The sequence below is a fragment of the Tachysurus fulvidraco genome, chromosome 14 (assembly GCF_022655615.1).
Source record: "Tachysurus fulvidraco isolate hzauxx_2018 chromosome 14, HZAU_PFXX_2.0, whole genome shotgun sequence".
Lineage (NCBI taxonomy): Eukaryota > Metazoa > Chordata > Actinopteri > Siluriformes > Bagridae > Tachysurus > Tachysurus fulvidraco.
Window position 1 is genome coordinate 5,228,309 of NC_062531.1, and position 25,352 is coordinate 5,253,660.

The window sequence follows — 25,352 nt, forward strand, 5'->3', positions numbered from 1 at the left end:
TCATAGCCCATACTGATCAGAGTTAAAGAACTAACAAGGGCTTTGCTTTAAATCTCACGCTCTGTTCACTACTTAACAACAGATGTGGCATTGACCTGAACATTGCTTCAGAGTTTACAGCAACGCACCTGTAGGGTTTATTTTAAATCACCCAGTCAGTTCCGTTTCCTCTGAATTATTACACAGTGTTTATGTATGTTGGCATATAAAATCCCTTCCCATGGGGGAACATTGTCCTGTGTGTGTGTGTGTGTGTGTGTGTGTGTGTGTGTGTGTGTGTGTGTGTGTGTGTTAGCAGTTTAAATAAGACACAATGGCTGCTTTCAGCTGTTTTTACTACTATTATATCTTTCTTTCTTGCTTGCTTGCTTTCTTTATTTCTTTACTCGCATATTTATTTACTCATTTATTTATTTATAAATAAACAGCACAGCCGTCATTACAGTTAGATTAACTAGCTAACGTCAGGTGGCTGAACACTGTCCAGCGCTTCTGTTTATATCAAGTCAAGTCAAGTCAAGAAGCTTTTATTGTCATTTCAACCATATATAGCTGTTGCAGTACACAGTGAAATGAGACAACGTTTCTCCAGGACCAGGGTGCCACACAAAACAAAGACAGAGCTAAGGACTTAGTAAGTTAGTCCTAGCCACCTAAAGTGCAACTGTACAACCCTGTCAGGTGCACCTGTTTATGTTTTGTGTCATGTGTCTGCCCCGCCCTTGTCTCTTCCTGCCCGCCTCTGCACACCTGTTCCTTATGTGTTAATTTGTCACGTGTATTTAAACGTGCCTCTGATGTTGTCCTGCAGTTGTCGTCGTCTCATGTCCGCTGTCGTCGAGTCTGTGTTCCTGTTTCATGTTTTTTAAGTTATTAAAACCTGTTTATTTTTACTCTATCCTGCATTTGGTTCTGTTTTATCCCCGCGTCGCTGACAAAACCCGGTGTAAACAGTGCAATACAAGACAAACGAGACAGAAAAGACAGTGCGGGACAAAAGACAGTGCAAACAAAAAAATTACAAGACAATACACAAAAGACAATAAACAGAAACAGAGCCGACCAGTGTAAATACTGTGTGCTCAGACAATATTCTGTATCATACAGGGTTGTGCAAAACAGCAATCAATCAACTGAAATGTCAGGCAGAATGTGCAAATAGCAAAAAGTGTGCAAAAAAAAAGCATGTAAACATATCAAGCATGTTTCTCTCGATTTTTAACTCCAAGTAACAAATGCGTTTTGTATGTATGAGGTTTGACAATTCAGCCAACTAAATCCCCCAACATGCACCATGGCCTTCAAATATTGTGTCTGATTGCCACAGTTTGCCTCACCGCAGTGTCACAGTTTGCTCTTTTCCCTTGTCTGACATTTTGGATTTGTTTCCTTATTCTGCATTAAAACCATTTTGTATAGTTCTAACTAATTTGTCTCGTTGATGTACCACAACAAATCCAACACGATAAGTAGTTAAAAAGCATGACGTGTCGTTCGTAAATAAATTAAAACAATTGCAACAGTAAGATTTCTGACATAATATCCAGACAACTTTTCTCGGTAATCTTACAAACTTTTCTTGCTTCTCAGTGACATTACAAGTGGCTTTTTATTCATTTCATGAACAAAATAGAGAGAAGTAACAACTTATTTTCTGTCTGTAGCTGTAACAACGTAAGAGATAACAGGAACTAATTTACATACAAAAAAATGACAGTCTCTAATCAATAAAAATGTATCAAAGGAATAAAACACTTCAGGATGTTATACCAAGTCCTTCACTTTGGTGCATCGGGTCATTTCACACGCACCTGTCGTTAATTATTTGGCTATTACAGCTATAACAGCTGACATGTTTTATTCCTTTTTTTATTCCTTCCAACTGGTCATGTGGTACATCGCAGACCTGAAAGACTGGATAAGAGACTGAAGGATTGGAGCACACTGGAATGTAATGATCTGTGTGCAGATAAATGTGGCTGAAATATGCTTAAATATATTCCTGGTGTTTTTATGGAGCCAGTTCAGGTTGGGTACAGTTCATTATTTTTATTAGCTCAAATTGCTTTTAGAGCCTGGGGATCAGAGAGAGAGAGAGAGAGAGAGAGAGAGAGAGAGAGAGAGAGAGGTTGCGGGTGGCCTACAGACTACTAGCGGAAGTGTTTAGAGACATTAGCTCAGCAGAATGGCTAGCAGAAAAATGCTGAGTCATTTGGTCAGGTGTTCGAAGGTGACCACGCAAGCAAATGGCAAACTGTGGCTTTGGGTGAGAGAGAGGTGCACTATAAATAAAATAAATTCTTATTAGAAGATTGCAGTACGTTATTAAGTTGTAGTACACACACACACACACACACACACACACACACACACACACACACACACACACACACACACACAAAGTTAAACTTAGCAATGTAACATGCAGCTAATTTAGAATAGAACGGGGCATAGAAGCCTTTATTATCACCACATGTACATTACAACACAGTGGAATACTTTTCTTCACATACAGTAACTCCAAAACTGTGGAGGCTGGGGTCAGAGTGCAGGGGCAGCTATTATGCAGCGCCCCTGGAGCAGGGAGGGTTGAGGGCCTTGCTCAAGGGCCCAGCAGTGGCAGAACCTCGATCCTCCGACCAACAACCTAGAGCTTTAACCAGTTGAGCCACCACTGCCCCGGTCATTGGAAAGCTGTTTTGGTCCCCTGCTAATTGATCGTACATTAAAAAACATATTGGATGGTTGGTTGGATGTATTTTTAGAAAAAGTCTTAGCACTTTAACAAGAAGACGTCATTTTCTCCCATTTGTGGCCTTTGTCGTGTCTCGATAGCATGAGAACTTCAAGCGAAAGAAAACAAGAGGCTAACTTGTATTTTCTAAGACTAATCCATTTTGCGAATGACTTTAAGCATAACTAAAAATGGATAAAATGTACGTGTGAACATTTTGGATTGTGATGTTCTAGGAAAATATTCAACCTTAAGATGGGTACAGTAACTACGCTTTGTATGTTCACAACAACACTGTTGATTTCCCTTGTGTTACAACATAGAAGTCAAATGAGTTACAACCAGTAGACAGATTACTTCTGCCTTTAAACATCATCCGGTGTTGTATCAGGTGCAAGTGCTGTACCAAGCAGCCAGATGTGCCCCAGTGTCTGTTTATTTCCCCTCCTAAATCTATCAATCTCTCTCAGCTTAAACGTCAACCCACTCTAGAAACACATGACGGCTCATTGACTAGGAGTCCAAGCTCAGCAAAGTTGTCAGGTGTAAGACAATATGCTGGTGATAAATCTTTAAAAGCTAGAGTTGAAAACAAGGCACAGATTCTTAACACCAAATAAGATTGGTGATTACTGGTGAGTTTCTTTCAGTTCCATTAGGGTGTGATGTGTATTAAGGCCTATTAAAGTCAACATACAGACTAAAATCTCCACTTCAATCTCGAGCATTTGCTTGTAAGCTGTTTGTAAGTTCTTTGGCTTGTCTCTCTATAGTTTGAACCTGTAAAAACCTCGGGGAGTCATAAAGAAGAAAGATTTTTCAAGGAACCCTAGAAAGAGTGTACAGTAGTTAGCCTGTTATTTCTATTGCTGAGAAGCAGCAAAGCTCAACAGCATTGCTAGATAACAATGGATCTTGTTCCACTAGTAAGACGGGAGTCTTAATGATATTGCTTATTTGGAACAATTTTGTTTTCAGCTTCATGATGGAATGATTTTCCAGCATCGACATCATTTTAGAGTCATGGTGTGAGACAGAATGTCTCAAAAAAATAAAAATAAAAACAATCCCCAGGATCAGTGCTTGGTGTTTGTTTCGCTCTTTTGTGCTAGTGCTTGGGAAATTGAGATGTATTGGGGGGGCACGGTGGCTTAGTGGTTAGCACGTTTGCCTCACACCTCCAGGGTTGGGGGTTCGATTCCCGCCTCCACGTTGTGTGTGTGGAGTTTGCATGTTCTCCCCGTGCCTCGGGGGTTTCCTCCGGGTACTCCGGTTTCCTCCCCCGGTCCAAAGACATGCATGGTAGGTTGATTGGCGTCTCTGGAAAATTGTCCATAGTGTGTGAGTGTGTCAGTGAATGAGAGTGTGTGTGTGCCCTGTGATGGGTTGGCACTCCGTCCAGGGTGTATCCTGCCTTGATGCCCAATGACGCCTGAGATAGGCACAGGCTCCCCCTGACCCAAGAAGTTCGGATAAAGCGGTAGAAAATGAATGAATGAATGAATGAATGGCACAACTAAAACAACCGAGCAGCTGTCCATCCTTCCTAAAAATTCCTAAATTGGGTTTAGGCATGAAAGGCAAACCCAGCTGATGATTTCTAGCTACATTACAGTTCTAAGTATATTTTTACATAACCTTTCCTAACATGTCTACAACATTGCAGAAACATTTGTCTTTGCTGGACTCTTGACATTTCTATATTATGTAATGTTAAGCTTTGTGTGACTGGGAAGGTCAAGAAGAATGGTTTTATAATAATATAAAGCACAAGGCAGAGGTTTTTTAAATGTTGCCGGAACGTTATTTTTGGAAGGATAAATCGAACCTTCTTTGAACCTGTTGATTACTTACTGATTGTCCTAACCACGTCCTCTGCTTGGGACTATACATCTTGATAAATATGGATTAAAGTTAGCACCTTTATTTGTGCACCTTTATTTGTGTTGCCATGAAAACAACAAGAAATGTATCCCTGTCTTTTTTTCCTGCCACACCGTGTCTCTGTTTTTACTGTCTGTCCAGCTCTCTGTCTCATTATTGGCTGCATTTAGTCAGTGCTTATTCAGTGCAAAGACCAGAAAGAGACTGAAGTCTTGAAAGAAGATGGGGATAGAAGAGACGGAGGTAGACTGGCGTTGTAGAGTGAAGAGAATGTTGAACAGAGAAAGCGATGAGACAGAGACAGAGAGAGAGAGAGAAAGAGAGACAGAGTGATTCTAGAGATGCAGTAGTCAGGCATTTTAATCTGGGAGAACTGAAGCTCACTGAGACACTGAGGCTGATCTGATGAGGTCAGAGTGAACACAGCGGCTCATACAGGAGCCCCCCCCCACACACACACACACACACACACACACATACACTCCACCTCCTCCTCCCAAATTCACTCCCTTGCTCCCTGCCTTGCAGTTGCTTTCCGCTCACGTCTTTCTCGGTTTGCCCACGCGTCCACCCGCCTCTGTTAGAGGCCACTAAATATCTGAGGCACAAGGGAATTGCCAATCCTCAGAGAGTCTGTACCCTTTCCAACCTTGCTCCCTGCTCGCTTTTATCGAATGCATTTATGAAGCCAAACACTTCTGGCTCGCCAGGTCGGCTGATTTGATTTTTCACTCGCGCTCCTATTCTCTAGGATGGAGTTTATGAAGGAGGAGAGGAGAGGGTGGGTGTGGAGGAGGGAGACGAATGCATATGCGGCATTCCAGTCTCCAGAGCCAACGTGACACTGCAGAGCATCGCTTAATACGCCACCGACAGTCTGCTTTGCCATGCTGGAAATACTGTAGGTTTTTTTTTATCTGCAATTGAAAACATGATTTGTCAATTAACAAAGAACTGACATTTGGTCGGCAGTCAGTAGAGACGGAGAAATATATGTTTCTGCAAAAGGTTACGCTTAATCGATGAGCGGAAGTGAACTTTTACTCTCAAAAAATATTATCTCAAAATTCAGTTATTTCATAAGTAGACATTTTGTTTTGTTATTAAAATACCTTGTGCTCTCAAGATGCAAATACATAACGCAAACCCCGGCAAACGCTTTAGAAGACGTCCACATCGATCGACTTTAACGGAATAAATACCAGGTATAAAATACCAAACACACATAAAAATCCAATCCTACATATTGAGGATTCAGCAAATTAATTCACCACTTATGTAATTCTGAACACTTCACAACAACATCCAGTGTTTATCGACTTTAGAGAGCAAAACTGCTATGTTGCTGAACGTATCTAGTTCAATAATTGCTGAAATAATTATGTAACGATAGACAAAAAGCCATGGCAGAATTTTTGAGAAAGAAATATACACTATTTACAGTGCCTGCCAGAAATATTGACACCCTCCACTGAAACGATGAAAAACAAGGATTGTATTAAATTAAAAATGTATGTGCTACATATTCAAATTGAACAATACAAATGGCCATCCTTAGAATAAAGTTCTTCATTTTATATGCTGACATACATAAAAGTCATATAGTTTATATAAAAAGACCATTAGGAACAATCAGTGTCATAATGAAAATGTCTGGAACAACAGTTGGACATTGGCCAGGAATTGGACTCATGAGTAGACTGCTGACCTTCACAGTGAGGTGAATGCTAGGGATTGAAAAGTAGAGCCAAGCGTTTTTGTTTATTCTTGTGGATGCCCCTATATCTATATTGGATACTGGCATTTAATATAATAATAGTGTAATAAGAAATATATATATATATGTATTACATGCAGGGGGCATGGTAGCTTAGTGGTTAGCACGTTCACCTCACACCTCCAGGGTTGGGGGTTCGATTCCAACCTCCGCATTGTGTGTGTGGGGTTTGCATGTTCTCCCGTGCCTCGGGGGTTTCCTCCGGGTACTCCGGTTTCCTCCCCTGGTCCAAAGACATACATGGTAGGTTGATTGGCATCTCTGGAAAATTGCCCATAGTGTGTGACTGGGTTAGTGAATGAGAATGTGTGTGTGGCCAGTGATGGGTTGTCCAGGGTGTATCCTGCCTTGATGCCCGATGACGCCTGAGATAGGCACAGGCTCCCCGTGACCCGAGGTAGTTCGGATAAGAGGTAGAAAATGAATGAATGAATGAATGAACGAATGAATGTATTACATGCAGTATATATGGTAGCTCAGTGGTTAAAAATGTTGGACTAGTGATCAGAAGGTTGATCTGTACCACCAAGCTTCCAGTGCTGGTTCCTTGAGTAAGGCCCTTAAGACCCCTGAATAAGTTTGGGTGTCTGCCAAACGGCATACATAAACAGTGCCATACCCAGAATGTCGTAAACATGTATCATGTGAAGTAAGTCTAGCCTACGTTGTCATGCTAAATCAGGGTGAAAAGATATTACCACGATCTGATTTATAGACAACATCCAAAGCAAAGTAGCCTGCAGCGAAGCTAGCTAAGGAAGATAAAAGTCCAAAGATGATGCTAGGTGTTTTAACTACCCAGTATGTTGTTCTTGACAATCATGTACTGGTCTTTGACGATGAGAGGACTAATAAACCATACTTTATGTTCAGCTGTAAAAGAAGTACTTTGCTGAAGTAAAACAAATCCCCTCTTTTCTACTCAAATCGGGGTAATAATATCACTAGCTACTTCAAATGCACTTCATTTAAAGCCAGTAAGCTAACATTATAAAGAGTCTCTGGAGTATTGTCTCTGGACACATCACTGTTAATGGCCACTTTGTTAATCAAGAGAACTTAAAATAGAGCTAGATAAAATTTTCTGTGACATCCCTAATTAATTTTAGTAGATTAAGCAGGTTACTCATGTGAGTACTGGTACTGACGAGGAGCAAAACCATTAATAAAAAAAAAACTGAGAAAAGCACTGAAACCTGCTGTGAAGTCCAGCCTTGGATTTTAATGGTCCAGAGGCTCTTTGGAAGACTGATAGCATCATGAATTCTGCTAAGTATCTAAATATTTAACTTTGAGCAGGATGATGACCCAAACACACATCCAGATCAACACAGAAATGGTTGCAGAAACACAAAATCAATGTTGTCCAAAGGCTATGCTGAGTCTCCTGGGTTCTGAGTTCACTTCTAATTTTCGGTGAAATGTTAGTGATTTCTAAAAGGTTTCAACAAAACAACAAAGAAGCTTTGATGTAGAAATTGTGTGGGGTTTTATTTGGCATGATTTGGAAGAGGAATGTCATCGTACTAGGATGTGTGCTCTCTCTCTCTCTCTCTCTCTCTCTCTCTCTCTCTCTCTCTCTCTGTCTTTGTCTCTCTGTCTCTGTCTCTCTCTCTTGGCTGCATCTGGGTGCTATTCTTTTAACCATTAGCAGGGCTCTCGACATTGCTTTTGAAGACAGGCAAGAGTGACATTTCCAACCCCCCCACCAGCAAACCCCCAACCCCCCACCCCCACCCCAGGACACCAAAATTTGTGTGTGTGTGTGTGTGTGTGTGTGTGTGTGTGTGTGTGTGTGTGTGTGTGTGAGTGTGTGTGTGTGTGTGTGTGTGAGAGAGAGAGAGAGAGAGAGAGAGAGAGAGAGAGAGAGAGAGAGAGAGAGAGAGAGAGAGAGAGATTATGACTGGTGGTGTTTATTCTAAGTGTTTGTTGCCTTTTTGGACTCCTTTATCATTTGTAATGTTGCTCCTATTTAAAACAGTTCGACACTAAAAACTGAAGCCCAGCCGTTTTTAGTGTCATGATTGAGGACAATGTCCCGTCCAGAGACAAGTTGTTTCGTGTTGAGGTTTTGTTCAAACCGACCATCGAAAATACCCTCTCTAATGAATGTTTTTTTTATTGGTTGTGCTATTTTCTGATTGGCTATTGTGTAGCCTCTTTTTTTGATTGGTGTCAGGCTCGACTAAGAACTCCAGAAGTTTTTTCTGCGTGAGAAATACAATGTCTGGCGGGAGAGCGTGACAAAAGACATTGTCAAAGCAGATGTGAAATGTGTGACTGTCAATGCGTGATACTTGACAGCCCTGCATTAGGTTGTACTGTACTGTATGTAGCCCACAACCTCCATCTCCCTGCTTTGAACATCTTTTGAAGAGCACCCATCTCTTGTTAGGTAGGCTGTTGATTCTGATTGAAAATCTTTTCTGAGGTTCATTTTCCTTCTTATCGGTTCCCAAGTGATACAGAAACCCATCCGAGACAAGTCATCTGAGATCATCAGTTCCAAAGGCAACCTGAGATAATTACCGCGGTCACCAGAAACCCAGACAGTTCCATGGCCACGCGAGATCCTAACATTACCATGGCCACCTGAGACCCCAGCAGATCCACAGCCACTCGAGATCCTAACGATCCTGAAATTCTGACAGTTCCACAGCCACCCTTTCAAGTGTTTGACCAAAAAAACCAGAACGTTTAAAGTCAGATGTATAGAGACATGTGTCTTTATCCACGTGCTCCTGATAGTTCAATGGCCAGCCGAGATCCTTACAGTTCTCTTTCTGGTCTGATTGACCTTTCTGGTCTGAATTTATTCCCACACCAAATTCAAAACAAACGTATCTCAGAGTAGATGTGTGCATCAGTACAAAAATTTACAGCAGCTGTTTTTTTCCTTAAATAAAGGCATTCATTATCCTCAGTAACTATGATGGTTGAACATTTGGTAATTGTAAAGGTAATTACAAAGGTTATTGTTGTCATTTTGTGTAACTAGTCCTTCACAATTTTGATCCGAATACACCTCATCTATATAAACATACTGTATATTTTTATGTCTATTGCTAATGTTAGAATGTTAGGACTCTATTGTACCCTGAACTGCTGAAATTCACAAACTAAATGTCATTGTACTCGATAAAGAATTGTTCTCAGGATAAGGACGATGCACATTCTCAAGAAACACAACTGAATTCCTCTGGACTCTTTTCACAACTGATCTGCATCGCTGTGTATTTGACATTCACTACGATGCTCTACTCTATAAATAAGCACTTCATTAACTGTTCAGACCTGTTCTGCATCAGAGCGCCGCTGTGCTCCGTAGCTCAGCTTGCAGCCATCAAAGGCGATAAATCAATCTTTAAACGGTTAACTCAGTTGTCATAAAGAGAGCGAGCTCCACTCACACTTGACTCTTACAGTAACCTTGGAGATGGACACTAGCACAAGTCTGTAAACATGTGCTGTTTTTTTTGTGCGCTGTATCTAACACAGTCCTCCAAGTGCAATGTTATCTATTTTTTTCTTTAACGTAACATGTTGTCATGGTGATGTGCTTTTCTCAGCATCGGAACAACTGGACAGATCTTCAGCTTAACACCGCTTCGGTCAGGAATATGAGGATATAGATTTAGACATTCTCTCTCATTCATTCATTTTCTACCGCTTATCCGAACTTCTCAGGTCACGGGGAGGCTGTGCCTATCTCAGGCGTCATCGGGCATCGAGGCAGGATACACCCTGGATGGAGTGCCAACCCATCGTAGGGCACACACACACACTCTCATTCACACACACACACACACACACACACTACAGACAATTTTCCAGAGATGCCAATCAACCTACCATGCATGTCTTTGGACCGGGGGAGGAAACCGGAGTACCCGGAGGAAACCCCCGAGGCACGGGGAGAACATGCAAACTCCACACACACAAGGCGAAGGCGGGAATCGAACCCCCAACCCTGGAGGTGTGAGGCGAACGTGCTAACCACTAAGCCACCGTGCCCCCGATTTAGACGTTCTGCTCAATAAAATATATTTAATATATATTTAATAACATCAACTGAAAATACAAAATCAAGAATTCTTTAGCTGAGTGTTATAGAATATTATACCATGTCTATACCCTGTTATCATCACATGCCTTGTTGATGTTGCTAGAGTCTGACAGGCAGCATGTTTCCTCCATAGTAGCATCAGATGCTTGTAATAGATGCTGACAATGTGTTCTGCCTGGTTTGTCCCTTGCTGGTTGGGAAAATGTTTTCCTGCTCTCTTTGTTATGAAAACCGCTAATTAGATTCAATACTACTGCTGATTCAAGCCAATTCAATCTTGATCCAATACACTTGAAGTTAGAGGATGGATGTTGCTGAGCTGGCAGGAAGAGCCATCGACACTTTGATGCAACAATGCCATTGTTATGTCTTTGATCAGCACGGACATGACACGATGCAGCCGTATTTGCTGTTGCGGAGAGTAAACAGTAAACACTGGCACGGTTGACGTGGTTCTCGTTCAAGCTTATTCCACCCCCCCACAGAGCTAAAACACCTGGAGCCATCGCTTCATTTGCACTAATGAAAGCTAATATGCTCAATTAGCAGAGTACACATTAACAATCTGGGCCGATCCACTAGCTAGGCAGCGTACCTATTCTTCATTCTTCTCCCTCAGTCTTGTGCCCAGGGGCATCTGCGCTGCGATATTATTACACAGGCTCCTCCGGGGGAGAGGAAGGCCGTTTCATACGGAATTCTCTCTTTTTGTGTATTTGCAAAGTAGTCTGTTTCATTTGTCTTTTTTTCTCAGCAACTGCTTCTTTGTCTTTTTCACCTTTTTGGAAAGTACTGTTTACTGTTGAATAGGATACAATAAAAGGATATGTGTCTGTTAACAAAATGTTGCCCGAGAGTATGAAGTGATTATACAAACTGGTTGTTTGACCTTTCTTATATTGTATGGCATATTGTTCACGATCATTATTAGGTCACATGACTATAATATGTACGGTATTTAGGCCGTACTGGGTAGAGGTCTTCTCGGGTCTAAAGAAATGTACCCGACCCGAAGTGACCCGAATCACTTTTTACCCGAACCCAACATTTCAAGAAAACCCCGACCCGAGACAAACCCGTAAAAATTAGACCCGAGTCCGACCCGACCAGATGGCAATTTCTTTTTAAACCAACTGGACCCGAATGTTGCATAACTCTACATTAAAGTAACTGCTACAGAGTGGATTCAAAATTGATTGACAGGTCTGTTTCAATGAAAATTAGCTTACCGCCAGCCACACATCGCCAGCCACATGTTGCAAGCGGTCTTGGCAAACAGAGGAGAGGTTGGAAAAGGACTCGAGTCGATGCACACACACAAGATACAGTAGTTCGGGTGTTCTCGGGTCTGTTAGGTAAAAACACATTCATTTTGAATTACCCGAGACCTGATGCCGCTATTATTATACCCGACCCGTGTCCGAGGTACACGTGAAACTTTTAGACCCAAACCCGCTCGGGTCTCGGGTCGGACCACGGGTTTTTGGATCTAAGTGGACCCGTGAAGACCTCTAGTACTGGGTACTCAATAACTTAACAGCTGGATTGTTTGCTTCTCTGCCATTCTGTTGCCTTTTATATGTGAAATGTTAAACCATTTGTTTTAAGCCAACCACTTTTCCTCTGGAATATTCACCAACATTTCAGTTTGGATGGGATATACACTGTATGTCCAGTACTTCATGGACACTTGACCATCATACCATAACTAATAACCTCCACTCTTCTGGGAATGCATGCCACTAGATTTTGGAGTGTGGCTGGCCCAGCTCCATTGAGGTTACTGAAGGTCGGGGTTCAATCTGCCACTGATTGGTCCTTGAGTAAGCCCTTTAACCCTTTCAGCTCCAGAGGTGTTGTATCATGGTTGATCCTTTGCTTTGACCCCAACTTCCAAACAAGCCTAGATGTGTGGAGAAAATTATTTCACAGTGCTTTGTTGTATATATGAGGAATAAATGCTTAGTCCTCTTCATGGCTGTGGGGATTTGTTCATTCACCCACAAGAGCATTACTGAGGTCAGGCTCTAAAGTATGGCGAGGAGACCTGGGGTGCCGTCAGTATTCCTGTTCATCCCAAAGGAGTTTAGTTGAGTTGAGTTCAGGCCATTCAAGTTCTTCAACTCCAACTTTGACAAACCATGTCTTCATGTACTGTAGCTCTCATTGCACAGAGGCTGGAACATCTTGGAACATCTTTGTGCTGGTTTATTCCATTGATAGAAACTGCTACAGAATACAAAGTTATTCTATACCGAATACTAAGACGTTCTATACAATTGTGTGCTTTCAACTTTACAGCATCAGTTTGAAGACGAATTACATATGAGTGCGATGGTTAGGTGTCCGCAAACCTTCGGCCGTATAGTGTGTATCAAATGGGTTTATATCTACGATTAATTTTATGATGGTAAATGTTGGGTAATTGCAGTTCATAAAAATCACAAAAACCCTGGAGATAGACTGGTAATTAATGCTAATTACCATGCATTACCCCATCTCAGAGTGTAAACGAATCCAGACAGAGCAGAGCTTTACAGACTTCCCCTTCTTTATAGCCTCTGCCTTTCTCATGGCACCTTCCTCTCCCTCAGTCTGTTACTCTTTCCTCTATCCTCCCACTATTTTGCTCACTCACCTTGTTAGCCTTTTAATTAGCACAAACAGTTCATTGCAGGTCCCCTAAGTGCTGCCTCAGCTTATTCCTTCAGAGTTCATGTTGCTCGATCGATAGCCAAGCATGTGTGAGGCCCAGACACTCCATAAAAGTCTTTACTCTACAAGGCAAATGAGCAGCAAAAGAAGGTAGCATTCGATGCACCAGAGTCCTGCTTTATTTTATTCTACTTACTTAAGACTTTTTTTTTAATCCTGCCGCAAGGCTTACTTGGGAAAAAAGTGCACTCAGGGAAGGACAGAAAGAGAAAGGGAAACACAAATCAAATCAGAAATTTGGCGCCTATACAGACGATCCTATTTTTTGCTTACTCCAGCTCTTACTTTTTTCTGCTTTGATTTAACAATGCAGCGACAGTACTTAGCATTTAGATGACATGTTTCAGGAGAGGAGCTATAGATCAGGCAGGCTGTGTGCAGGGTTTTGCCGACAGCACAGTGCTCCTCGAGCAGACAGACAACTAGAACGCTAAACATCCAACGAGCCCAGCGCGCTGCCAACACGGCTGTTAATAACAATGTAGGGAGCCAGTCAGCTTGGATCTAATGCCAGTGTGTGGCTCAAGGGGGTCATTGGCATACAAGCAAGTACAATAAATCCAAATAGCCTTGACTTGCCAAAGATACTAATGTCGCCTATGGGGGTCTCCAGAGAACTTCTTGAGTTCTTGAGAAGTTGGGAACGTTCGATGCTTAAATAAGAATGAGGTGGGCACGGTGGGTTAGTGGTTAGCACGTTCGCCTCACACCTCCAGGGTTGGGGGTTCGATTTCCGCCTTCGCCTTGTGTGTGTGGAGTTTGCATGTTCTCCCCGTGCCTCGGGGGTTTCCTCCGGGTACTCTGGTTTCCTCCCCCGGTCCAGAGACATGCATGGTAGGTTGATTGGCATCTCTGGAAAATTGCCCGTAGTGTGTGAGTGAGTGAGTGAGTGAATGAGAGTGTGTGTGTGTGCCCTGTGTTGGGTTGGCATGCCGTCCAGGGTGTATCCTGCCTCGATGCCGATGACGCCTGAGATAGGCACAGGCTCCCCGTGACCCGAGAAGTTCGGATAAAGCGGTAGAAAATGAATGAATGAAATAAGTGAATGAATGAAATAAGAATGAAAATCTTTAGCAACTTAAGGCTAAGGCAAGCTGAAGTCGATGTGAAAAACCGGAGATATGTACCAAAAAAAATGGATGCATTGACACAAATATGTGAATTTATTTTATTTATTTTTTCCCCCAATATTATTCTGAAAACAACAGACATTTCTGATCTGCTTACTCCCAACCCGAGAAAAGGAAAGAAAGAAAATCACATTACAAGTTTTTATTCCGACTGCAGCTCAGGAGCTCGGTGGATGTTTTGACAGCTGTAATCTGATTAGGTTCATGTGTGTTTCACTAGCAAGGATTTCGACATCTTTAGGCAGACTGACTGTTTTTACCACCACATTTGTTAAACCGACTGCTTACGCAACATGATCTTTCAAGGAGGTTTTGGCAAAATATATTTATGCTTTGTTAAAATTGAGGTGTCAAAGTTTGTTATAAGGCAGAAAAACCTAATTTCGGGCAAAACCTGATTTTTCATTTTTGTGACTGTTTGACGAATATATAATTCGTAATATATAATATATAATATGTAATATATAATATGTAATTCACTAATGTGATATTTTATGTCATGTTTGTAATGGTGTGCAGTGAACCAAAACTGAATTTGGCTGGATAAGTAGTTCTTAAATAGTCGTCATATCATTAAATGTTATAATAAAATTAAATTACCAATTTTGTGACTAGGTGGCTTAAAGGTTAGCACATTTGCCTCACACCTCCAGGGTTGGGGGTTCATTTCCCGCCTCCGCCTTGTGTGTGTGGAGTTTGCATGTTCTCCCCGTGTCTCGGGGGTTTCCTCCGGGTAATCCGGTTTCCTCCCCCGGTCCAAAGGCATGGATGGTAGGTTGATTGGCATCTCTGGAAAATTGTCTGTAGTGTGTGTGTGTGTGTGTGTGAGTGAATGAGAGTGTGTGTGTGTGTGAGTGAATGAGAGTGTGTGTGCCCTGCGATGGGTTGGCACTCTGTCCAGTTTGTATCCTGCCTCGATGCCCAATGACGCCTGAGATAGGCACAGGCTCCCCGTGACCCGAGTAGTTCGGATAAGCGGTAGAAAATGAATGAATGAATGAATGAATGAATGAATGAATTTTGTGACTAAAATAAGTTTTATGTGTAAATGATCCAAGATGTGTCATGTGAAAAAAGATTAAAAAAAAGAAATAATAATAATAATAATAAATAAACTTTTTTTTTGGTTGCCACTATTGCTAAAAATGCTAAAATATCCAAATCCTATAAGAATTCAAAGTTTTGACTTTTGTCTGCATAATATAAAGTTTGCTGTTATTTACATAGGAGACACAAGCTTATTTCAGAAATCCTCTTAAGAGGTATAGCATTCGAATATCGTTCAATATTTATGTAAACCTCACACAAAGCCTCTTAGACGCTTTCAGTGTTATTACAATTTAATGTATTCCCTGAGAGGGCTAATATTTTCTGTAGTCTGTAGTAATGATTCCTAATGTTCCTGACTAAATCTTTCCCTTTTTTTTTACTGTATTTTAGCCACTGCCCAAGGAGCCATCTTAAAGGATATCAGCTGAGAGGAGGTGAGGACATCTTATTCTATAGGTTTTTCATGTTCTTATGGATCTTATGGTCACGACAGAGATGTTTCAGCTGGCCGACTGGCTGTAAAAAGTGTGATTACATACTGTACAGTACATCAAGCACAAATCATGACTAATAATTAGACCACAGCTTATGAGTATGAGATTTTTTAACAAGCCTACAGTGAATAAACATAATGTGCTGGAGATGAAAAAAAAAATCACTGGTTGCTTCCACTATGGGTTTTTTTTAACACCTGGTCACTTCATGCGTTTTCTGTGATCCGATAGCTATTCGATGGTAAAAAGACCAGGTCTAAATGCCCTCCGAAACGTTTTCGTGGCGGATATAAATCCGATCGTTCAAACCCCTTCAGGAGGTGGTCTGGGACACATTTCAGATGAAACTGGACAGGTGTAAATGCATGTGGTTGTTCAAGCCACATACGTCAGCGCTAAACTCCTCCCAAACGGAAGAACGTTACTCGCAAGTGACTCACTAGTCGTGCATCGCGCCAGAAACAAATATGTTTTCCCACCAGCGCTGGTTCCGATCTTTCACCCAGGCGTCTTGTTTGGTCTCAAAATGCACTGCTGCCACCAGCAAAAATGCAGCAAACAATAAATGCTGTTCTTGTAGCAACCGCATCCACCAAAGCGTGTTCCATTTTAATGGGTCTCAAAACGCACTGCTGCCACCAGTGAAAAAGCAGCAAACAGTAAACGCTGTTTTTGTAGCATAATCGCTGTAACAAGATTATTCGTCTTCTTTTTGCTTGCATTCTGAAAACCGCGTAAACCAAAGCGTGTTCCATTGTAATTACCCCGGAAATGAGGTCAAATATATAAGCATTTTGGGCGGGAGTAGAAAGATCGGATCGATATCCGATTCGCCGAGACGCATTTATGTGGCATAATGTAAATGGGACAGTTTTAACAAATCAGATAGCTATCGGATCAGAGTAAACACATGAAGTGAGCAGGTGTAAAAAGGCCCTATCACTTCCTAATTGTGGTTACAGATTGTTCATTTTTACAACAACAAGCTATGAGTGAGCTGAACTGGTATCTATGTGCACCCCACCCCAAAAATGTATACTAATACATGAATTGGAATGATCAGTGTCGATTTATCGATGCGTACATAATAGAGGTATAAATACAGTTACGAATAAGAGAAACAGTATTCAGGTTCCTGAGCACATTCTGCCTCATCGTTGAGTCCGATTATGAAGTCGAGTAAGTTCGAAGAACTGTCAGAGTCTGAATTCACAGACCATGCCGACAGTGCTGCCATTTCTGCTGTTTTTTCCCCTCAGTATTTACAGTGACATAGAGGCAGGGTTCATATTAGAGCCCTGCGCGGGACTGTTTTTATAAACCCGCACCCGCCCGCTCCCGCTGAATTTCTGACCAGGACTGCCCGCGCCCGCAAGATGCGTGTTCCACTCCCGCCCGCACCCGCAATGTTTGTGTCCACTCCCGCCCACTACCGCGGATTTTATCTTGAGAGCTTGTGACAATTTTGATTGTATACAAATGATCAGACTAATTATTAGTTTAGGCTAACATCCAGAATAACAGAATTAAACATGATTTCATTTAAATAAGATAAATTAATACTAAACCAAAGCAACACACCGGACAAAAACATTTTTTTTTTATGTCTGTTACAGTTTTATGTCTGTTACAAAAAAACAACAGTTTTTTATGTCTGTTGTAAATTAACACTTTTGTACATTTATTGCAACTTACGAAGTTTAACTCTTTCCCATTTTTTTCAGTGACAATTGAGAATTGTGTCCAGATGTCTGACTCGCCTTGCTTTGCTTTTGTCAAGTAAACAGCCGCTTTAATCGTCTTCTCAACGTCATGTGTTGACTCCATTCTTATTATTAGGCTACACGCCAAACCCCACCAGGTCCCACGGATTTCCCGCTAAATTTTCTGACCGCCCACTCCCGCCCGGGGCAAAGGTGAAACCGCCCGCTCCCGCGAGATTTGTGTTGGGTCCCGCGGGTCCCGCGGGAGCCCAATCCTAATGCAGCCCTCTAGTTCATATTTTATTATATTTTAAAAACTGAAAAAATTAAAAAGTTGACATTTCTGGTTCAGGTTTAAATCTGAATATAGGTATTTTAAGCATTAAACAGAAACACATACTGGCACTGTGTTACTGTCAGGACTTTGGCCACGTGCATTTGTTTATGTTCTTCGTCACGTATCTGCCCCGGCTTTGTCTGCTCGTCCCCGTCTCTACACACCTGTTTCCCATTGTCATCACCTTGTCTATCTATCTGTGCCGCGTTGCCTTGTGCAGCACGGAATCTACTGTTGTCTTGTCCTGTCTTTATTCCGTGTCCTGTTTAGTGTTCTTTTGTTATTAAACCCTGTTTATTTCGTCATCCTGCATCTGGGTCTGTTCTGTCGCATTCGTGACAGTTACTGTACATCTTTATTGGGGATTAGATGTCTCATTTTTCTTAAAAAGTATTTTTTACTAGAGGCCAAATAATGGAATTTGTGGCTGTTTTGTTATGTCCATGTTCAGCATTGAATGTCATTGTCATGTCCCACACCACAGTGGGGCTTAATATGAAGCTCATATGAAAGGAGACACTCCTTTAAGGGCTTTTTTTAGTCTATTAGGGACAACATATTTATAGAAACATAAAAAAAAATTATTATTAGTTATTTATCACGCACATTTTTCTATCTTCCAAGTAAATGGTGATAGGAAACCCAGTTCATCTCTCTGAGACGACCCAAGTGTGTTTATGAGCATCGAAAATTTGAAGGTGTTTATCTTCAACCATTAAAGTTCTGTGTAAAGTTATCCGACAGAGGGAACGACAAAGGTTTTACATAGAAAGCCTGACTCATTTTCCATTAGACTTGTGGAAAAAGAATTCATTCATTTATTGACAATGTTTATTATGAATATAATTGCAAATGTCCAAAGTCGATTTTCATTGTGCCGCCGGAATGGAACGCCGGCGTTCTGGTAAAAATTGTTAAGAGTAAATGAGAGTATGTTTTGCAATAAAAAAAAATGCAGCACCATTACAGAGGTTCACTGAGTTTGTCTCTCAGAAGAAATACTTAAGGGTTTAAATGTACCTGCATGTATTTGCTTAGTAAGCAGCATTGTTCACATACAGTACACAATTGCATTTGCATATCTTACTAATCTTCTGTACAGCTGAAGAAATAAAAGCAGTGTCTATTAGAAGCAGTCCAGAGCAACATGGTTAGGGAGTCTGATTCCTAACCCTAAGGTTAGGTCTCGGGCACACACACACACACACACACACACACACACCCCCAACTGTTCCTCGGGGGCCGCAGAATAAATGGCTGCCCACTGCTCTGTGTGTGTGTGTTCACTGCTGTGTGTGTGTGCACTTTGCATGGGTTAAATGCAGAGAACAAATTCTGATTATGGGTCACCGTATGTCACGTTACTTTATAGAAATAAGATTATTATCGGGGGCACGGTGGCTTAGTGGTTTAGTGGTTAGCACGTTTGACTCACACATACAGGGTTGGGGGTTCGATTCCCGCCTCCGCCTTGTGTGTGTGGAGTTTGCATGTTCTCCCCGTGCCTCGGGGGTTTCCTCCGGGTACTCCGGTTTCCTCCCCCGGTCCAAAGACATGCATGGAAGGTTGATTGGCATCTCTGGAAAATTGTCCATAGTGTGTGATTGTGTGAGTGAATGAGAGTGTGTGTGTGTGCCCTGTGATGGGTTGGCACTCCGTCCAGGGTGTATCCTGCCTCGATGCCCGATGACGCCTGAAATAGGCACAGGCTCCCCGTGACCCGAGAAGTTCAGATAAGCGGTAGAAAAAGAATAAATGAATGAATGCAATTATTATCAGCATCAAATACTTATTAAAATGATCATTAGTAAACAGAATCCATTAGGTCTTTTCTAAAGCCACAGAGGGTTCAAAGGCAAAACTATTTTATTATATTTTCGATTCATTATTCGGTTTAGACTTAGTTGGCACTGAAAGCACTCTTTTCTGCCAACTCACTCACTGCTGTAAGCACACGAGCCTAAAGAAAAGCAGAAGTAAAGTTGAATTCTTATCATTTATCCAGCCAATATTGCTCAGGCAGGCCTGATTAAGCTGTCTTAAAAAGGAGTCACAGGCTCAGCAGCAGAGCTAGAGCGGGATTAGAGGGTACGCGTGGGCCACAGCTACAATAACTGTCCACAGATAAAGGAGTAGATGACTGTTCAGGAAGCGACCGGCAGCCTCAAAGCTCTTGGCTGCTCTCTGAGTAGCGGCTCAGTCTCTGTAGTCACACTCACACTGGCAGCCCCTTTAGAATCAGCCGCAGAGGAGCAGAATGAGGCACGGCTGTATTTAATAAGATATATTTACACTCCAGCTGTTGTTTGTCACTGCTTGCTTCACACCGCTCCCTCTGGGATTTTGCCGGATGGGAAGCGGTGCGTTAGGTTCGGAGGGAGAAATAGAGGTGACGTGAGGACATGACGTGGGTTTATTTGCAGCTTTAAGGCAATTAGCACCTGTCATTCACATCAACGTGCAGCTGTTTGCGCGTTCCGTCTTATTGGACAGTAATTGCTATTATTGGCATAAAGATTTCTAATGCTTTTCTCAGAATGGTTAACAATGATTGTGGCTAGGTTTGTTTTTCCAGACAGCCTTCGTTTTTAATCCTTTACCGCCGCCATGCTGCCGTCTGATCGGAACATCCACATCCAAGATGTTTCCTTGTCCAGTTGGTTGTGGGGAAATCCAAAAAACTTCCAAAAGCACAAATATGAAGAGATACTTAAAATACATTTTACCAGTACACTGTTGTTCTTTTTCACTGGCCGAATGGAAATCGACTTCCATTTCAATTTGTATAAAGAAATGAATTATTTTATTCCTGATAAGAGTCAGGACTAATCTTACACTGAATTGTAGTGGTTGAAGATAACGGCTTCAAATTTTAGCTGCTTATGAACAAGCACTTGGGGCATCTTAGGGGCTTTTTACACCTGGTCACTTCATGCGTTTTCTGTATTCAGATAGCTATCCGATCGTAAAACGACCAGGTCTAAATGCCCTCCGAAACGTTTTCGAGACGGATATAAATCCTATTGCTCTCACCAGTTCAGGAGGAGGTCTGGGATGCATTTCAGATGAAACTGGACAGGTGTAAATGCATGTGGTTGTTCAAGCCACATACGTCAGCGCTATACTCCTCCCAAGAGGAAGTACATCTCGTTGGGTCTGTTTGTTGTAGCATAACCGCCGTAACAAGTTTTTTCGTCTTCTTTTTGATCGCATTCCGAAAACCGTATACACCAAATCGTGTTCCATTTCAATTACCCCGGAAATGAGGTCAAATATATTTGCATTTTGGGCGGGAGTAAAAAGATCGGATCGATATCCGAGTCGCCAAGACGCATTTATGTGGCCTGATGTAAATGGAACAGTTTTAACAAATCAGATAGCTGATTTCGGATCAGAGCAAACACATGAAGTGAGCAGGTGTAAAAAGGCCCTTAGAGAGCAGAAATGGGTTTGATATCAACAATTACTTTTAAGATATAAACATTTGTGTGAAAGCATCCTTTTTTTTTTTTTTGGAACATTTCTATGAATATCTTCCCATTACTAGGCTAGAAAAAACACAGAAATACTTAGAATACACTACAAATAAAACAAAGTGTTTAGTTTCATATGAGCTTTATATTAACCACCACTATGGAGTGAGGCATGAAAAAGACATTCAGTACTGACGATCTACAGGAGCATCAGCGTCACTGTTAAGATAAGAATGTCCCTTTACCCAAATAATATCTGATCGGTGGTGGGAACATTTCATGGCTAGAAAATTAAAAGCAACAAGTCACAATAATTTTACCCCTACAGAATGCACCTGTATGGTAGTTTCACATGATAAAATAGCCAATCGGTTGTTATGAGACCTGTGAGATCTGTGACGTGACGTACGGCTAAGTACGGTGACCCATTCGTTCTCTGTATTTAACCCATCCAAAGCGCACACACACACTGTGAACACACACCCGGAGCAGTGGGCAATCATTTATGCTGCGGACGCCCGGGGAGCAGGTGGGGTGTGGGGGGTTGGTTGGGGGATGTTGGTTTGGTGCCTTGCTCAAGGTCATGGGATTGCCGGCTCAAGACTCGAACCCACAACCTTAGGGTTAGGAATCAAACTCTCTAACCATTAGGCCACTACTTCCCGACGTTATGGAAGATCAACTGGCAGCTTAGTCTTCAGTCCCAACTACTGCATTTACAAATTTACTCTGTCAGATGTGTGGACTATTTCATGCATTATTAAAATGAAAAAAAAAAAAAATTATATATGGCAGCGCGTGTACGAGTTGTGTTGCGAAGCCCACGGCAGTGCTTTCTTCATTTCCCAGTTTGTTGCAGCCTCATCATCAGAAGACTGATCTCTACCGATTCGACAGAGAGAAAACCACATGAATCATAGGCAATTACAGAGACGCGGGAAGAAACGGGGAAGTGGAGAAATCATAAATATTTATTTGTGAAAGGAGGATTGGAACTTGTGAAATTCTGCTCCTATCTGTGAAATTATATTTAAGCCTATTAAAGATTCATTTGGTCAGTGAATTTTACAAATTCCCATGCTGAATTATTTATTTAAGTGGCAAAACGTGTTAGGGAGACTGTTAGTTTCATACCAGTGACTGTAGCTGAATTATAGATTCAAGCTGATGCGAGAAGTTGGATAATGAGAAACTGCAGGGATTATACTGGAGACATGCCAGCTCATTGGATGAGAGCAAACAGAAATCGGTGCACAAGGATGCAGATTGAAATCGTATGAAGGAAGTCATGCAAAAAGGTGGCTGTATCAAATTTCTATCCTCTGCTGTATCTTTTAATATAAATCTAAAAAATTCTCATAAATAAATAAATAAATAAAAATTCTTCCCGGTTCTATCATCCATCCGTCGAGCTCGAGCTTCCTCCTCCCGTCCTTGTTATAAAATATGACGCACGACGAGGCGTGATGGAATTTTATTGTGAACCGCATGAAAACAAAATAAGCAAGAAGATCAATGAAAATGCAAATGCGAATTGAGTAAAAAAAAAGACATGAAGCAGAACACTGCATGCTGCCCGTTTCTTTCTGTCTCCTTTGATCCTAGCGTGCGATGTTTTTTTCTCCCGCGCTCATGCTCTCTCTTTCTCTGCATGCAGGTCTACTGACATTCACGTGAACATCGCAGACCAGAAGACATTCATCAGACCAGCACATCTTATCCATCTTCGCACCCTGGAGCTAATACAAGAAGCCCACCACCACCACCACCACCACCACCACCACCACCACCACCTCCACCTTCAACCTACCAGCCTCCTCCACCTTCTCCACACTTACAGAATCCTGAATCTTTGGACTTAGACAGTCAAGCACCGTTAGCGGGATATTTAGCGTCATCCTTCTTGTTGTTTTTTTTTTTTGTTGTTTTTTTTCTTTGGTAAACAAACTTTAAAACCCATAAATTTCAGATTTGCTGGAAAGTAGGTGATAGACCAGAAGAAGCACATTGCTTCAAGTCTCTAAAGATGCAGAATGACCTGCTGACATGGAGTGTAGGAGTAGAACATAATTCTGTTTGGGATCTTGGATGCTCCATTGTCCAAAAAAAAAAAAGAACACAAACAAAATAGTCTGGAAGACTCTTCCTCCACCCTAGAGACTAAAAGACAGGAAGGGTTTTGTGTTTTGGACATCAAGTGTATCTCATAAAGCAAACCACAAGCAAATGGACGACACCATCTAGCAGGCAGAGGTGACGTCGCTTCTTGAACTTTTTCAGCTGTTAATGAAAACAGGAAGTTTCTGATCATCTTGATCCTACTGTCTGGTATTTTCAAGTGTAAAAAAACTATCCAACTGCATCCTGCTTTCCTGGGTTCCTTCTGTTCTTTGCTTTAAAGGGTCTGTCTACATCGGATTGCGTATATTGTTTTGCCAAACAACTCTCCGTTTTGCACCGTGAGGCAACACGCAGTGACAACTGAGATGAATTCTTTGAGCTAGATAGAAAATAAAAGATGCGGATGTGTACGTGCGGGCATGCGTGCGTACGTTCCGGTGGCACGTGTGTCGACGGGGTCAGATCGCATCAGTGTTCTGTTGTTTGAAAATCCATCATGTCAATTTCTATGCTTCTAGTCTCCCAAAGAGCTAGAAAACATGTTTGCGTCTTATTTCTCGTAGATTAATGTTAAGTCGGTGGCCTGGACAAACGATAAGCCACACCAGAGAGTGTTTCATTTAAATACTAAGTTACATGATGGACATAAGGATTGTAAGCAGCAGGGTCTAGCAAGCATAGAAAAGAAAAAAAAAAAAAAAAAAAACAGGCAAAAAGAAAATGGCCACTTTCAGTGAACAGTAGGTTAGTAATTTATCAGTCTGGAGGGGTAGGCAGAGCTCCCTCGGTTGTGAATTTTAATGGTGTTTTATGGTTCCTAATAAAGTCTGTTATGCTTCTGGCAAATATGCAGAGCACAACATCCCTCGCTTCCAATTACTGAGAAACTCAAGGAGAGTCTTCAGCCATTCATCATGCCGTACTGTTCCGAGAAATAACAGGAGAAAATCTCTTTCTCTCTCTCTCTCTCTCTCTCTCTCTCTCTCTCTCTCTCTCTCTCTCTCTCTCTCTCCCCTCTACTCTTTTTCTGTCTATGGTCTTTATACCCACATACCCGGGAGATGTGACAAGTGAGTCTGTTCTCACAGCAGCATTTAAAACTGAGCAAAAGCACATGCACATGTCAGTAAAGAGGACATAATACTGCAAAGATAAAAAACAAACATTATGTGATTCTAAATACCTTCACTATTAAATCTCACACAAATCCAAAGGTGCAATTCTGGTAAAGTATAAAACTAACAAAATAATGTGCTCTATCATATCCTTAACCCTTGTACGGTGTTCGTATTTTTGTTACTCAGCCAGTGTTCGTGGGTCTGCTGGTGGACCTGCTGGTGGACCTGCTGCAGTTTTGGGTTTTTAATTCAAACATTTTATGTTAAAATACTCTACAGGTGTTTACTTCATCCCAATTACAAGCAATAAAACAGCATATATGGTTAATATTTGCCCTTTACCTTTATTACATCACATTTTTAATTAAAGTGCTACTCGTTTTTGCTGTTTTTTTAATAAAAAGTAATAAAAAAAAAAAGAAAATCAAATTTAAAGAAAAGTTATGAGTGGGAAAAAAAATCAACAAATTTACAATTAAACAATTTTTTTTCAAAACTATTGATGTTTACGAATATGGGTCCCACAGACCCGAACAACATACAAGGGTTAACATAGGTAACTTTTTTCTTTTTTTGGAAAAGAACACACGCAATCAACAAATGTTACAGTCACTGGACCCTCATTTGGTGGTGGAGCCTGAGCTCAGTCTACAATGAAAGCTCGCCTTTAACCAATAGGTCTACATCCTTATCCTAAAAGAAAAGCGGTGAGTAAACGTGACAGGAAATGGGGTTTATCCGCAGAGTTGC

The 25,352-nt window shown here is 41.5% G+C and overlaps 1 protein-coding gene across 3 annotated transcripts in view; it reads left to right on the forward strand.

The window, feature by feature from the left end:
- tafa5l (TAFA chemokine like family member 5, like) overlaps positions 1-24,930 on the forward strand; it is an 86,855-nt gene extending 61,925 nt beyond the window's left edge. For all 3 annotated transcript variants that reach the window (XM_047800029.1, XM_027151101.2, XM_047800030.1), the window contains 2 exons: positions 15,747-15,790; positions 23,021-24,930. In XM_047800029.1, the coding sequence (XP_047655985.1) occupies positions 15,747-15,770 (24 nt within the window). In that variant the 3' untranslated portion in view covers positions 15,771-15,790; positions 23,021-24,930. The remainder of the gene's footprint in view (positions 1-15,746; positions 15,791-23,020) is intronic.
- Positions 24,931-25,352: the final 422 nt, after the last annotated feature.